The following is a 17,626-nucleotide window of genomic DNA, read 5'->3' as shown; positions in this document are numbered from 1 at the left end:
TCCGCGGTGGAGGTCTTCAGGATGGAGCCGGTCCTCATCGGATGAAGATAGAAGATGCCGCTTGGAAGATGATGGTTGCCGGTCCGGATCTACTCTTCTTCCCGGATAGGATGAAGACTTTGGAGCCTCTTCTGGACCTCTTCAGCCACCGGATGATGGATCGCCAGCCCCCGCTTGGGTTGGATGAAGATTTTGGAGCCAGGACCGATCGGTGATACCCGGTGAGGTGAAGACAAGGTAGGATGATCTTCAGGGGCTTAGTGTTAGGTTTATTTAAGGGGGGTTTGGGTTAGATTAGGGGTATGTGGGTGGTGGGTTGTAATGTTGGGGGGGGGGTATTGTATGTGTGTTTTTTTATAGGCAAAAGAGCTGAACTTCTTGGGGCATGCCCCGCAAAGGGCCCTGTTCAGGGCTGGTAAGGTAAAAGAGCTTTGAACTTTAGTAATTTAGAATAGGGTAGGGCATTTTTTATTTTGGGGGTCTTTGTTATTTTATTAGGGGGCTTAGAGTAGGTGTAATTAGTTTAAAATTGTTGTAATATTTTTCTTATGTTTGTAAATATTTTTTTATTTTTTGTAACTTAGTTCTTTTTTATTTTTTGTACTTTAGTTAAGTTTATTTCATTGCAGTTATTTGTAGGTATTGTATTTAATTAATGTATTGATAGTGTAGTGTTAGGACTAATTGTAGGTAATTGTAGGTATTTTATTTAATTAATTTAATGATAGTATAGTGTTAGGTTTAATTGTAACTTAGGTTAGGATTTATTTTACAGGTAAATTTGTAATTATTTTAACTATTTTAGCTATTAAATAGTTCTTAACTATTTAATAGCTATTGTACCTGGTTAAAATAAATTCAAAGTTACCTGTAAAATAAATATTAATCCTAAAATAGCTATAATATAATTATAATTTATATTGTAGCTATGTTAGGATTTATTTTACAGGTAAGTATTTAGCTTTAAATAGGAATAATTTATTTAATAAGAGTTAATTAATTTCGTTAGATTTAAATTATATTTAAGTTAGGGGGGTGTTAGTGTTAGGGTTAGATTTAGCTTTAGGGATTAATACATTTATTAGAATAGCGGTGAGCTCCGGTCGGCAGATTAGGGGTTAATAATTGAAGTTAGGTGTCGGTGATGTTAGGGAGGGCAGATTAGGGGTTAATACTATTTATTATAGGGTTAGTGAGGCGGATTAGGGGTTAATAACTTTATTATAGTAGCGGTGCGGTCCGCTCGGCAGATTAGGGGTTAATAAGTGTAGGCAGGTGGAGGCGACGTTGAGGGGGGCAGATTAGGGGTTAATAAATATAATATAGGGGTCGGCGGTGTTAGGGGCAGCAGATTAGGGCTACATAACGATAACTTAAGTAGCGGCGCTTTGCGGTCGGCAGATTAGGGGTTAATTATTGTAGGTAGCTGGCTGTGACGTTGTGGGGGGCAGGTTAGGGGTTAATAAATATAATATAGGGGTCGGCGGTGTTAGGGGCAGCAGATTAGGGGTACATAAGGATAACGTAGGTGGCGGTCGGCAGATTAGGGGTTAAAAAATAATAATCGAGTGGCGGCGATGTGGGGGGGCCTCGGTTTAGGGGTACATAGGTAGTTTATGCGTGTTAGTGTACTTTAGAGTACAGTAGTTAAGAGCTTTATGAACCGGCGTTAGCCCAGAAAGCTCTTAACTACTGACTTTTTTCTGCGGCTGGAGTTTTGTCGTTAGAATTCTAACGCTCACTTCAGACACGACTCTAAATACCGGAGTTAGAAAAATCCCATTGAAAAGATAGGATACGCAATTGACGTAAGGGGATCTGCGGTATGGAAAAGTCGCGGCTGAAAAGTGAGCGTTAGACCCTTTTTTGAGTGACTCCAAATACCGGAGGTAGCCTAAAACCAGCGTTAGGAGCCTCTAACGCTGGTTTTCACGGCTACCGCCAAACTCTAAATCTAGGCCTATATTTTTTTGGAGCAATTGCACTTTATATATATTTTTTATTTTTTCATATTTTTTAATTTTTTCATCTTTATTTTCACTGTTTACCAAACTCTTGTGATTTATTTCTTGTAACCAGATAATTAATCGATTAAGGTATATTACGATTTAGGATTTGCCAATGCTTAATTTTTGTTATAATAAATATGTACATTTTTTAAAGTTAATTCATTGGAACCCTTTTTGACTCTACCTAGCAGAGACTCCTATTTTAGGTTTTCTCAGCGCTCCTTTTAGCTATAATTCTCTACAGTGAACTCATTGTCATGTTCAAGAAACCAGTTTGAGATGATTTGAGCTTTGTGACATGGTGCATTATCTTGCTGGAAGTAGCCATTATAAAGGGATGGACATGATTAGCAACAATACTCAGGTAGGCTGTGGTATTTAAACAATGCTCAATTGGTACTAAGGGGCCCAAAATGTGCCAAGAAAATATCCCCCACACCATTACAACCCCACCAGCACCTTGAACCGTTGATACACGCAGGATGGATCCATGCTTTCATGTTGTTTACGCCAAATTCTTACCCTACCATCTGAATGTTACAGCTGAAATCAAGACTCATCAGACCTGTCAACGTTTTTCCAATCTTCTATTGTCCAATTTTGGTGAGCCTGTGTGAATTGTAGCCTCAGTTTCCTGATCTTAGCTGACAGGAGTGTCACCCGGTGTGGCCTTCTGCTGCTGTAGCCCATCTGCTTGAAGGTTCAATGTGTTGTACGTTCAGAGATAGTATTCTGCATACCTTGGTTGTAATGAGTGGTTATTTGAATTACTGTTGCCTTCCTATCATCTCGGACTAGTCTGCCTATTCTCCTCTGACCTCTGACTTCAACAAGGCATTTTCGTCCACACAGCTGCCGCTCACTGGATATTTCGGACCATTTTCTGTAAATCCTAGAGATGGTTGTGCGTGAAAATCCAAGTAGATCAGCAGTTTTTTAAATACTCAGACCAGCCCGTCTGGCACCAACAACCATGCCATGTTCAAAGTCACTTAAATCCCCTTTATTCCCCATTGTCAGGGTTTTTCCCTGTTTTGTTTGTCATGTGCTGCTGGCAGCCATTTTACTCACCTCTCTCTTGCTGAGTCTGGGGCAGAGTGTGTGATGCTGCTCATTTCCTGCACGCCCTCTTATGGCCAGACTGTTGTACATCATCCGTGTGAGACAGGTTGCAGTCTCAGAATTGTGATGTCATCACTTATTATTTAAAGGGCTTCTGTTCAGTATTCTTTGCCCTTGTGTTGTCTCAGACCTGTTTGTGAGTTCCAGTTCCTGTGTATTACCTGGCTGTCTGACGTCGCTCCTGGTTCCTGATCCCTGGCTTGTTCCTGACTCTGCTGTTCTCCTTGTTCCTTATTTTGGCTCGTCTGACTATTCGCTTTGACTTCTGACTCGACTCGTCTGACTTCCAGCTCTGGCTTTGACTCCTGGCTTGTTATTTGACTTGTGGACTTTTTATTCTTTTTTATTCTTTTTTTTTAACCCCTTAGTGACCAGAGCACTTTTCCATTTTCTGTCCGTTTGGGACCAAGGCTATTTTTACATTTTTGCGGTGTTTGTGTTTAGCTGTAATTTTCTTCTTACTCATTTACTGTACCCACACATATTATATACCGTTTTTCTCGCCATTAAATGGACTTTCTAAAGATACCATTATTTTCATCATATCTTATAATTTACTATAAAAAAAATGATAAAATATGAGGAAAAATGGAAAAAAACACACTTTTTCTAACTTTGACCCCCAAAATCTGTTACATATCTAAAACCACCAAAAAACACCCATGCTAAATAGTTTCTAAATTTTGTCCTGAGTTTAGAAATACCCAATGTTTACATGTTCTTTGCTTTTTTTGCAAGTTATAGGGCCATAAATACAAGTAGCACTTTGCTATTTCCAAACCATTTTTTTCCAAAATTAGCGCTAGTTACATTAGAACACTGATATCTTTCAGGAATACCTGAATATCCCTTGACATTTATATATTTTTTTTTAGTAGACATCCCAAAGTATTGATCTAGGCCAATTTTGGTATATTTCATGCCACCATTTCACCGCCAAATGCGATCAAATACAAAAAATTGTTCACTTTTTCACAAATTTTTTCACAAACTTTAGGTTTCTCACTGAAATTATTTACAAACAACTTGTGCAATTATGGCATAAATGGTTGTAAATTCTTCTCTGGGATCCCCTTTGTTCAGAAATAGCACACATATATGGCTTTGGCGTTGCTTTTTGGTAATTAGAAGGCCGCTAAATGCCACTGCGCACCACAAGTGTATCATGCCCAGCAGTTAAGGGGTTAATTAGGGAGCTTTTAGGGAGCTTGTAGGGTTAATTTTAGCTTTAGTGTAGTGTAGTAGACAACCCCAAGTATTGATCTAGGCACATTTTGGTATATTTCATGCCACCATTTCACCGCCAAATGCGATCAAATTAAAAAAAACGTAAAATTTTTCACAATTTTAGGTTTCTCACTGAAATCATTTACAAACAGCTTGTGCAATTATGGCACAAATGGTTGTAAATGCTTGTCTGGGATCCCCTTTGTTCAGAAATAGCAGACATATATGACTTTGGCGTTGCTTTCTGGTAATTAGAAGGCCACTAAATCCTGTTGCGCCTCACACGTGTATTATGGCTAGCAGTGAAAGGGTTAATTAGGGAGTTTGTAGTGAGCTTGCAGGGTTAATTTTAGCTTTAGTGTAGAGATCAGCCTCCCATCTGACACATCCCACCCCCTGATCCCTCCCAAACAGCTCCCTTCCCTCCCCCACCCCACAATTGTCCCCGCCATCTTAAGTACTGGCAGAAAGTCTGCCAGTACTAAAATAAAAGGGTTTTAAAAAAAAAATGAAATTTTTTTTTAGCATATTTACATATGCTACTGTGTAGGATCCCCCCCTTAGCCCCCAACCTCCCTGATCCCCCCCAAAACCGCTCTCTAACCCTCCCCTCTGCCTTATTGGGGGCCATCTTGGGTACTGGCAGCTGTCTGCCAGTACCCAGTTTACAATAAAAAGTGTTTTTTTTTTCCTTTGTTTTTTTTTTTCTGTAGTGTAGCTTCCCCCCCCCCCCCACCCCCCACAGACAAACCCCCACCACCTTGCTGATTATTTTCATTTTCGATTTTTTTATCTTTTTATTGATATAATATTGGGCAGTGTAGCTTTTCCCACCCGCTCCCTCCCCGTGCACGCGCCCGCCCCCACCCTCCCGTGCACGCGCGCGCGCCCGTGCGCGCCCCCAGCCACCCCCGCCCACGATCCCGCCCCCCTTCACTTCCACAGGGCCATCGATGGCCGCCACCCGCCTCCCGGTCCGGCTCCCACCCACCAACACAGGGAGCAACCGATCTCCGGTGCAGAGAGGGCCACAGAGTGGCTCTCTCTGCACCGGATGGCTTAAAAATGTTATTGCAGGATGCCTCGATATCGAGGCATCACTGCAATAACCGGAAAGCAGCTGGAAGCGAGCAGGATCGCTTCCAGCTGCTTTCCACACTGAGGACGTGCAGGGTACGTTCTCAGGCATTAACTGCCTTTTTTCTGAGGACGTACCCTGCACGTCCTCAGTCGTTAAGGGGTTAAAAAAAAAATAATAATTTTTATTGAGGTTGTACAAGACGTTACATATAAGATTCACCCATGAACAATAATAACATTGTAATGAGACATACATTCTTAGCGTATAAAAATAGCAATAAAACAGAGTGGTAATAACTCAAGACATAAATCCTGTAAATCTCAGGAAAAGTGTAGTACCAATACCTATATAGTATATAGCCTAGTTTATAATTCCACTCGTTTGTAAAAAGGGCAAAACAATTTATAACATGGAGCTAGTAAGTGGGAATGGTAGTCCACAGTGAATGGACCTAGTATGTCTGTAGGAGTTTCTCATAGGGTATAGTGTAACCTAAGTTTTATATTATATGAAGAGGAGGAATGATCCCCGCATTGCCTTAGAGAATATACATTGGTTTATCTATTCTAGATAGTATGGGGCTAGGGGGGTTGGCTTCTTAGTTTTTGGGGAAAGGAAAATCAACGGACAAAAGCCGCTCTAGATGAGGTGAGGGAGAAAAAAGGGGAAAATGGGGGGTGGAGCCAATTAGGTTGCCAGACTGGTAAAGACTTTTTGGGCCTCTAAACTTTTGAATACCAAGCAGGTAAGGATATCTCCTATCAGCACAGTGTATAGAGGGGGAAAGCTATGATATATTTTGATTTCTTTCACAGTATACAATATAATATATCACTGGTTAGCTATAGTCTGCTATATTGTGCTATCATATGTGCCTGTATGAGGGGACTAGATGATATCGGGGTACAAGCCGTCATCGCGGCCGCTAGCTCAGTGCAATCTAGCAGGGTATATTGGGGCTCACAAGCTAACTTTTTAAGTGCGCAGATGAGGCTGATAATCATTGTTACTGGTTGCTATGTATTAGGAGAAGTGAGGAAACATGTCTTCCTATTCAAGTAAGAGGAGATTAATTATTAAACTGCAGGAGAGCATAATTGTACTGTTCTTGAAAGTAGAGATAACCAGCTCAAATCCAAAAACATCCAGGTTAGTCAAGAACAAAAAGAAAAACTAAACATTAAGTACTTTTAGCTAATCAGAATACAATATGTTACAAACATGAGAAGAGAATAGCAGAAATAATGGATGTTACCCCTATATGCATAGTGAGATCACTAATGCTAGGCATCTAACTAAATATAATCCAATGGCCCCAATAGACACTATCGTGAATCCTCGGCATTTAGATATTTGTGTACCTCTGGGTTTATAGTGCACTTGTTTATTATGGGTTGAGTGTGCGGTTATTAATAAATGTCGAAGACCTGGGGCTATGAAATTGTATAAGTACCATCTCAAATATTATTTTGGCTGTGTTTTATAGTGAGACCCTAGTATGCCGTCCCGGCCGCAGACAGCACACCATTTGCATAAATTAAATTAGTGCCACCAAACAAGAGATACAGAGGTACTGCATCAGGGAAACCATAACTCTAAAAAGCCCAATATAAGTTAACTAGGTGCTTTATCAATAAATATAAACTTAGATTAGAGCGTTGTAAGAAGGTTAGAACTGGGAGCGGCCTAACAATGCATTTTCTACATCTCAGAAGGCCTTCTGTGCCTACCAATATTTAACCTAACCCATGGGAATGAGTAGATAACAATACTAGTGCTTACCAGAGATAGGATTTAAGTTGTATAGTGCTAAAGGGGTAGAATCCTGTAAATTAATTCAAAGGGTAACTCATGTTTGTCAGAAGAAGATATAATACATAAGTCCTATTAATACCTAACACTGAGCACCACAGATCCTATAAGAGAGTGTAGTAGGCAAACAGAGCTTATCCTATAACCTATACAACTTTACGGGTAATAAGCAACCCTCTGCATCATAAGTAGCGACTAGACAAAGCCCCCATACCCATAGGAAGAGATAATTTCCCTTCAAAATAAAGGATCTTACCTGACATAGTACTATAGTGTAAACTTATGAAGTCATGTTCAGAGACTTAACTTCACATTTCTGTTTAAGGAACTCACATAATGCAATGTATTCAAGATCTATAACCTTAGTAACATAGAGTATTAAGACCAAATTCTCTATATAGTGAGGAGCAGAGTATGCAGCATAAAGGAATATTAGTTTCCTAGTTATGTGTTTTGAGGGCGTTTTTTAGGCTTTTTTTTTTTTTTTTTTAAATATTGTACTTAATACCATAGCATAGTAAAGTTTTTAGAAATTAAGTTACTGGCATATATAATTCAACTAGTTAGCTTCATGTAAATATACCTGCATATTAATGCATATACCTGCATATTAATAATATAACAAAAACAAAGAGACAGTTGTGATAAGTCCTCCAACAAATCAGCGGCTAAAGTTCTAAGAAAAAACTGAACAATTTGGGTCCACTTGTTGGGATTGTGAGTACTACCGGGTACTTAGCCAACTCCTATCTTAAGTACGTATCTCACTCCAGTCTTATGAGAATGTCCTTTCAGAAGACTGAGACAAACAATCTGAGCATTGTGTTTGCTCTGCAGATCTGGAGTGGGGAGACTCACCATTGTACTGCCGGGACACCCCCCACTGAGGTAGCAGAATAACCCTCCACATCCGTTGCTCTTCAGAAACGGGGCATCCACCTCACTAAACATGTTATCCTGTGACAAAGTAGGCAGCCTGGGCACTTGAAGCAGGGGGGTCCGCTCGGCTATTGGGGTAGACAGTCCATAGCTCCCTAATAAGTTCATGTCGTAGCTGTAGGATCATGCAGAGTCATCCGGTCTATGTGAGGGGTTTCGTGTAGAAATCTTCTGGTCTCAGAACAGCTTGTGATTTGGCGATCAGCTGTTAGCCCGATATGGATACCATCCAGAGCTCCAAAGGTATAAGAGCATTCTGAAAAACTAGCTACCGGTATAGTGACCTGTTTCTGGGTTACCTGCATGAGATTAGCGCTCGTAGTAGTAGCTAGGGCAGGAGCGCATGCAGCTTCTAACTCCTCGATGAGACTCCTGAAGTGGTCTGCCAATTGCGAGCTTAAACCGGTAAATAACGGATCAGTTCTCGTCCCCATGTTCAAAGTCCAAACAACAATGCCACTCGATTTAGTGACTCAATGGAAGGTAGCGAATTGGCCGTTAGACGGTCTCGTTCCGCCTGTCAGTTTCCATGTGGGCCAGCAAATAGCCGCTATAAGAAATCCTAGTCGGTAGTATAAAGGTGTTTAGACAGCGAAGTGTTGTCCAGCTATTGTCTTACACTTTGTATGTCGTCGTCTGGGTTCCCCAATTTTCAATAGTGGTGGATTATTTGGGCTAGAACGGTCGCCAAGCTTGTTTTTTTATGGATAGTATAGCCGGAGCTATTGTGATGTGCGACCGTTCAGCTCGAGAGTTAGCTCCACCCACCATTTTTTTTTTCTTAATGGTCTTCGTTCTGATGTAGCTGCGTTTATTGCCTCCTGCTCAGTTTGTGCACAGAATAAGACTCCTCGACGTCTTCCTGTGGGTCTTCTTCAACTTATTGCTAATGGTAAGCGTCCTTGGACACATCTTTCCATGGACTTCATTGTCGAGCTCCCTGTTTCCAATGGCAATACTGTTATCCTAATGGTGGTTGACCGTTTTTCTAAAATGTCACATTGCATTCCCTTGAAGAAGCTGCCTACTGCTCAGGAGCTTGCTTCAATGTTTGCCCGGGAGGTCTTCCATTTACATGGGTTACCGAAGGAGATAGTGTCGGACTGGGGTAGCCAGTTTGTCTCCAGATTTTGGCGTTCCTTTTGTGCTCAAATGGGGATCCAGCATTCCTTCTCCTGGCATATCACCCTCAATCCAATGGGGTTGTGGAACGGTCTAATCAAGCTCTGGAACAGTTCCTCCGTTGCTATGTTTCAGATCACCACAATAATTGGTCTGAACTGTTACCTTGGGCAGAGTTTGCTCGTAATAATGCTATTAATGCTTCCTCCCAGTTATCCCCGTTCATGGCAAATTATGTGTTTCAACCATCCTTATTGCCCGATTCATTCATGTCTCAGGGTATTCTGGCTTTGGAGGAGCATCTCCGGCAACTCGGTTCCACGTAGGTGCAGATTCAGGATTGCCTTCATCGTTCTATGCAACTCCAAAAGTTTCAGGCTGATCGTAGGCGTCTGCCCGCACCTTCCTACCAGGTTGGTGAGAGGGTTTGACTGTCCTCCCGCAACTTGAACCTTTGTGTGCCTTCTAATAAACGGGTTCCCTGTTACGTTGGTCCTTTTCTAATACTCCCAACGGGTCAATCCTATGGCCTATGCTTTTGACCTTCCTCCTGCATTGCGCATATCCAATGTTTTTCATGTCTCCCTCTTGAAACCATTGGTTTGTAATCGGTTTGCCACTGTCTTGCCTCGTCCCCATCCTATCTCTGTTGACATCCATGAAGAATATGAGGTCAGCAGCATTATTGACTCTCGTATGTCCAGGGGCCGCATACAGTATTTGGTTCACTGGAGGGGCTATGGTCTGGAGGAGTGATCATGGGTTCCCTCCTCTGATGTTCATGCTCCCGCCCTCCTCCGTGCCTTCCATGCCGTTTCCCCAATAAGCTTTTTGTCCCCCCGCGGGGGAGGGGTCGTTGAGGGGAGGGTACTGTCAGGGTTTTTTCCCTGCTTTGTTTGCCATGTGCTGCTGGCAGCCATTTTACTCACCTCTCTTGCTGAGTCTGGTGCAGAGTGTGTGATGCTGCTCATTTCCTGCAGGCCCTCTTATGGCCAGACTGTTGTACATCATCCGTGTTAGACAGGTTGCGGTCTCAGAATTGTGATGTCATCACTTATTATTTAAAGGGCCTCTGTTCAGTATGCTTTGCCCTTGCATTGTCTCAGACCTGTTTGTGAGTTCCAGTTCCTGTGAATTACCTGGCTGTCTGATGTCCCTCCTGGTTCCTGATCCCTGGCTTGTTCCTGACTCTGCTGTTCTCCTTGTTCTTGATTCCGTCTCGTCTGACTACTCGCTTTGGCTCCTGCCTCGGCTCGTCTGACTATTTGCTTTGACTTCTGACTCGGCTCGTCTGACTACCAGCTCTGGCTTTGACTCCTGGCTTGTTGTTTGACTTGTGGACTTTTTATTATTTTTGTTATTAATAATGGTGTGATTATTTTTGCACTTCTCGTCTCAGTCTGATTCCTGGCACCCTGACACCCATTCTGATGCTCGGTTTGAACTTCAGCAAGTCGTTTTCACCACGTCTAGATGCCTAAATGCATTGAGTTGCTGCCATGTGATTGGCTGATTAGCAATTTGTGTTACCAAGCAATTGAAGAGGTGTATCTAATAAAGTGGCCGGTGAGTGTATATACACAAGGTAATGGCAGTGTGTATAATTGTTTTTAGATTCTATCTATAAATCATTTAGAGTATTTTACAAAGGTGCCGTAATGGTCCCGAAACGTTATGCTATTTTTAAATTATGCATAATAAATGTTATGTTTTATGCAAAGACCAGCGAGTGTATTTTTTATGGAACATTCTATGTGACATACTAAGGAGCACCATGGCAATTGATCCAGTTGGCGTTTGTACATATCCTCCCCTGCATTGGAATTCAGATGTATGTGTGTGCATATATGCATACACGAGACCATGCAACCTCTCATCAGCCTAATGAGCCTCCATGAATCTTGCCCTGAATCTTATTTCAAGATTTAGATAGATGGATTTATTGGAACTAGACAAGTTCCTGAGAAAAGTGGGTCACTTAAAATGAAAAGATCTATTTTTAACCGGAAAAGTAAAAAAAAACTTTTCCATCTGTAATCTATTTCCTTCAAAGGAAAGGTTTTGAACAATGGTTAGGAGACCAGGTTAAGTGAAACACAATAGGAAAAAAAAAATCATAAACAAGAACAATGCTGAATTAAATTATTTTACACATTCTAGCCAAGTCCTAAAGTCATACCCTGATAAATGGGAATTTCTCCTTAGTAATTTTGTGTTCCTGTTCATTCCTGAATAAGGTACTGTCTTTCAGATTATTTGAAGTATGTTGAGTTTAAAGGGACGTTAAAGTTATTTTCTTCATTTACACATCAAAATGTGTATGCATTGTCTTGCAGGTTTATAACACACATCTTTTAAAGCATCTTGAATGTAGTTTATCTTACTTCATTTGCTGTGTCCAATTAGGAACATATACTGTATAAACAAGCTCCTGCACGTATCAACCATTCATGTAAAATTATCAAAGTGACAGTAAGGTCAAAATAGTAAACTTTTACAATTCAGATAGAGCATGCAATTTTAAACAACTTTTCAATTTCCTTATATTATTTAATTTGCTAAATTATCATGGTTTCCATTGTTGAAAAGCATACCTAAGAAGAAGGCTCAAGAGCAGCAATACTCTGGTGGGAGCTAGCTGCTGATTGATGTATGCACACATATGCCTCTTGCCATTGGCTCACCTACTGAGTTCAGCTAATTCACAGTAATATATTGATGCTCCTTCAACAAAGAGAATGAAGCTTCAGCACTCAGTGGCCCCTCTCTGTGGGTTTGTGTGGTGTACCACTTCGTGGCTGGGCTGTGGCTGCTCCTAGACACTTCCTTTTTACAATAATAGCACTTACAGTTGATCTAGTTAGGCAGAAATGTTATGAGATGGCATCTTATGACATGTTTAAAGGCACTGAACTCTGTAGTATGGATGTTATGCACACATTAGCAATGGGTGAGGCTGAAACACATAAATTCAATAAATAGTAGAGGAGTCCACATCATTTTGTGCAAGTAGTTTATCTACAAGATTACATATGAATACTATTGTATTTTTTCTACTGTAATTGCCCTTGTTTACTTTTTTAGTGTCCCATAGTAAGCTTGTAGAGTAAATGCCTCAGACCTAAAATTCCTATGCTCCCAATTGCTTAGCTACATTAGTATTACGATCATAATTCTCTTCTATAAGCCAGCCACAGTTATGTCAGTCTGCAATGTGTCCGCCATAGTGGGGAGCTATGAAAGTAATGATCATAGTTTTTCATATGTGAATGTGATATTCATTGAGAGTACATATTAGCTATCTGTTATCTGGGAAGCACACAACGAGAATAAAAGCAAAATTTGGTAAAATGTTGCTAGGCCCAGGGCCATGTCAAGGTCTCCTCTTCCCTGGGTCCCTAACTTGCAACCACACAATTCATGCCTTTCATGAACTAGATTGAGATACAAACAAGGGTGACATAGCTTTTAGTGAATCAGGCAGTTAAACCCAGTCAAGCATGGGTGCAAAACCTATAGGGAAAATTACCAAACAAAAATATTAACACAACAGAAAGTCTGGCACTCTCTTGCAAGAGTACTGCTAGATTAAGAGCAAAATAAAAGAGTTAGCATATACAGTATATATACACAAATTGGAAAGTAGCACTGAAAGTCACACAGCATTAAATAACTTTACAAACAATCTCCTAGATTACAAGTTTTGCGTTGCGGCTTGTAACGCTGAAAATATGGCATTTTCAGCGTTAAAACAGCCCCGCAGCTATACCTTTTAGCCTGTACCACAACGTCAGTCCCGCACACGTAAAAATTATATTTTTTCATGGGATTCCCATAGCACCGGTATTACGAGTTTTGCGGTACGGCTAAAAAGTGAGCGTTACAGCCTAAAACGACAAGATCTGTACCGCCATCTAAAGTCAGTAGTTATGAGTTTTATGCTACAAAGCTCGAACATAAAACTCAACTAAACTGCTACAAAGTACACTAAACACCCATAAACTACCTATTAACCCCTAAACCGAAGCCCTCCCGCATCGCAAACACTATAATAAATAACGCCGCCCTCCCTTATCAAAAACACTATTTAAATATTATTAACCCCTAATCTGCAGTCTGCCCACACCGCTGCTATAATAAACCTATTAACCCCTAAACCGCAAGCCCCCCCACAACAAAATAAACTAATTTAAACTAGTAACCCCTAAACCTAACGACCCCTAACTTTATATTAAAATTACAATTTCCCTATCTTAAATTAAATTAAAATTTACCTGTCAAATAATTATTTTTTTTTAACTAACAAACTATTATAATTATTAAACTAAAATTTAACTACGAATTAAATAAAACTAAACTACCAATAAAAAAATCCTAACACAAAAAGTATCTAAATTACAAAACAAACACTAAATTACGAAAAAAAACAAATTATCAAAAATAATAAAGAATTACACCTAATCTAATAGCACTATCGAACATAAAAAAGCCCACCCAAAATAAAAAAACCCTAGCCCACAATAAACTACCAATGGCCCTTAAAAGGGCCTTTTGTGGGGCATTGCCCCAAAGATATTACCTCTTTTACCTGTAAAAAAAATACAAACACCCCCCCAACAGTAAAACCCACCACCCAACCAACCCCCCCAATAAAAAAACTATCTAAAATAACCTAAGCTACCCATTGCCCTGAAAAGGGCATTTGTATGGGCATTGCCCTTAAAAGGGCATTTAGCTCTTTTACTGCCCAGACCCTAAACTAAACTAAAAAAAGCTTAAAAAAACCTAACACTAACCCCCGACGATCCACTTACAGTTGTTGAAGTCCTGCTTGAAGGATCCATCCAGCCGGCGAAGTCATCATCCATGCGGCAAGAAGTCTTCATCCAGACGTCCTCTTCTATCTTCATCCAGCCGGCGAAGTCCTCATCCATGCGGCAAGAAGTCTTCATCCAGGCGGCCTCTTCGATCTTCATCCAGCCGGCGCGGAGTGGGTCCATCCTGAAGAAATCTGGTGCGGAGCATCCTCTTCATACGGTCGCCGCTGCACAGTGAATCTTCAATGCAAGGGACTGGACGCGATTCAAGATGGCGTCCCTTGCATTCCTATTGGCTGAAAAAATTGAATCAGCCAATAGGAATTAAGGCTGCAAAAATCCTATTGCCTATTCAAATCAGCCAATAGGATTTAAGCAGCTCTCATTCTATTGGCTAATTTGAATTAGCCAATAGAATGAGAGCTGCTTAAGGTTATCGCACGCAAAAGGCGACTGTTTGAAAACTTAAATAACGTAACTTTTGTTGCGTTCGTTAATTTCTCTATAGCGCTCAAAACTTGTAATCTTGGTGAATGGATGTTAACAAATAAACACAATTTATTTTGATATTTATTGTCATGCAGATGAGCCATTTTCAATGTTTATCTGAAGCACTTTTTATTGGCTTGGTGAAAAATTGCACTTTACTTAACATTTTATTTGGCTGATCTCAATTTAAATTCTAAATACTAGGGGAAGACTGGAAACCTTTAGCCTAGGGGGCAAATGCAACATAAAGCCTCAGGATATGAACACTTTTTATTCTTTTAATTAAAAAAACTAGAGAAGCAAAACAGAGGGAAATGAAAACCCTAGCATCTGAAATTTCTGAAACAGAAATGCTTAAAAATGTAAAAATAGCTATATATTTATTTTCATAATAAGTTATAATCTGTTTATTTCTTTTTAATAGACAATTGAAGAAAATGAGGTTTACTTGCCAAATGATGAAATATGGATTTATGAATTTGACAGTGGCTTGTGGTAAGATTACATACTAGAGCTATACATAAAACAACTGCACATGTGAAACCTTACCTGAAGCTGTTATTAGAGCCAACATGAATCAACACTATGTACATTGTTTGTTTGTTGTAATCATATGTTGAATTTTTGGTGTAATTTCTTTTTTTTTTTTTTTTTTTAAGGACAATGCATATAACTGATGGTGATATGCCTCCTTCCATGTCTGGCAGTTGCGGTGCCTGCCTGAATAGTAATCTCTATATTTTTGGTGGATATGATGACAAGGGATACAGCAATAAGGTACATTATGTTTTTAAAATTTGTAGTAATATTTCAGACACAAGTTTCTTTCTTAAAGCAAAACAAAAGAAAGAAAAGGTGCATTAATCTGGCACACATGCTAAATAGCACAATAGTATATTCAGTACAATATATAAATAGGAAGCCTATAGTAATTAAAACTTTTAATGATGTATTTTTCTTATTTTTAAGATGAGATTAAAACATTATTAAAATCCATATATACATTACTGTTGCCCCAGAAAACAAAAAAGATTACCAATTTTTTATTATTATTATACTTTATTTATGAAGCGCCAACATATTCTGCAGCACTGTCCATGGATCGAATTCATTTAGATAAAACAATGATATAAAACTTGTTAGAGACAGGACAACATTTGACGAACACATACAGGAGGAATTGAGGGCCCTATTCCTGTAGGAATTTACAATCTACCAATATAATTAACAAATTATTGGCTAGATTACGAGTTTTGCGGTAAGAGCTGCTCGGTACTAACTTGCAAGTTATTGCCACTGCTCACCTCCCTACAGCGCTGGTATTACAGGTTTGCAAAAACCCGGCGTCAGCAGGCAATATTGCAGCGTAAAGCAAAATTGAGCTCCATACCCCACTCCAGTACCAGCGCTGCAGTAAGCTGGTTTTACGTGCTTGTGCACGATTTCCCCATAGACATCAATGGGAAGAACCGGCTGAAAAAAAGCCTAACACCTGCAATAAAGGAGTGTAAAGCTCCGTAATGCAGCCCCATTCATTCCTATGGGGAATCTAAATTTATGTTTACACCTAACACCCTAACATGAACCTCGAGTCTAAACACCCCTAATCTGCCGCCCCTGACATCGCCGCCACCTACACTTATTAACCCCTAATCTGCCGCCCCCAATGTGGCCGCCACCTACATTATACTTATTAACCCCTAATCTGCTGCCCCCAATGTCGCCGCCACCTACATTATACTTATTAACCACTAATCAGCCAATCGGAATTAAAGGTGAAAAAATTCTATTGGCTGATGCAATCAGCCAATAGGATTGAGCTTCAATCCTATTGGCTGATTGGAACAGCCAATAGAATGCGAGCTCAATCCTATTGGCTTTTTTTAAGGGTTTATTGGGTGGGTTTTATTTCTCTTGTTAAGTGTATCCAGTCCACGGATCATCCATTACTTATGGGATATTCTCCTTCCAAACAGGAAGTTGCAAGAGGATCACCCACAGCAGAGCTGCTATATAGCTCCTCCCCTAACTGCCATATCCAGTCATTCTCTTGCAAGCCTCAACCAAGATGGAGGTCGTAAGAGGAGTGTGGTGTTTTATACTTAGTTTATTTCTTCAATCAAAAGTTTGTTATTTTTAAATGGTACCGGAGTGTGCTGTTTATGTCAGGCAGTATTTAGAAGAAGAATCTGCCTGCATTTTCTATGATCTTAGCAGAAGTAACTAAGATCCATGGCTGTTCTCACATATTCTGAGGAGTGAGGTAACTTCAGAGAGGGAATGGCGTGCAGGTTTTCCTGCAATAAGGTATGTGCAGTTAATATTTTTCTAGGGATGGAATTTGCTAGAAAATGCTGCTTATACCGGATTAATGTAAGTAAAGCCTTAAATGCAGTGATAGCGACTGGTATCAGGCTTATTAATAGAGATGCATACTCTTATAAAAATGTAATATAAAACGTTTGCTGGCATGTTAATCGTTTTTATATATGTTTGGTGACAAAACTTATTGGGGCCTAGTTTTTTTCCACATGGCTGGTTTGATTTCTGCCTAGAGACAGTTTCCTGAAGCTTTCCACTGTTGCAATATGAGTGGGAAGGGCCTATTTTAGTGCTTTTCTGTGCAGATAAAAATAACATTCAGCTTCCCTCTGCATGATACAGGACATCTCTGAAGGGCTCAAAAGGCTTCAAAGTCGTGTTTGAGGAGGGTAACAATCACAGTAGACTGTGGCAGTTGTGACTGTGTTTAAAAAACGTTTTTGTCATTTATTATTCTGTTTTTGTTATTAAAGGGTTAATCATCCATTTGCAAGTGGGTGCAATGCTCTGCTGACTTGTTACATACACTGTAAAAATTTTGTTAGTGTAACTGCCTTTTTTCACTGTTATTTCAAATTTTGTCAAAATTTGTTTCTCTTAAAGGAACAGTAACGTTTTTTATATTGCTTGTTAACTTGCTTTAAAGTGTTTTCCAAGCTTGCTAGTCTCATTGCTAGTCTGTACAA

At 40.0% G+C, this 17,626-nt stretch overlaps 1 protein-coding gene across 8 annotated transcripts in view; it reads left to right on the top strand.

Moving 5' to 3' along the window:
• Positions 1–17,626, top strand: part of KLHDC1 (kelch domain containing 1) — a 542,525-nt gene that overhangs the window by 175,732 nt on the left and 349,167 nt on the right. For all 8 annotated transcript variants that reach the window (XM_053697655.1, XM_053697661.1, XM_053697658.1 and 5 more), the window contains 2 exons: positions 15,043–15,113; positions 15,278–15,395. In XM_053697655.1, the coding sequence (XP_053553630.1) occupies positions 15,043–15,113; positions 15,278–15,395 (189 nt within the window). The remainder of the gene's footprint in view (positions 1–15,042; positions 15,114–15,277; positions 15,396–17,626) is intronic.

Source organism: Bombina bombina, chromosome 1 (assembly GCF_027579735.1).
Source record: "Bombina bombina isolate aBomBom1 chromosome 1, aBomBom1.pri, whole genome shotgun sequence".
In the NCBI taxonomy this organism is placed as follows: Eukaryota; Metazoa; Chordata; class Amphibia; order Anura; family Bombinatoridae; genus Bombina; species Bombina bombina.
Note: the sequence above shows the minus strand (reverse complement) of the source record. Positions and strands in the feature narration are given on the sequence as shown.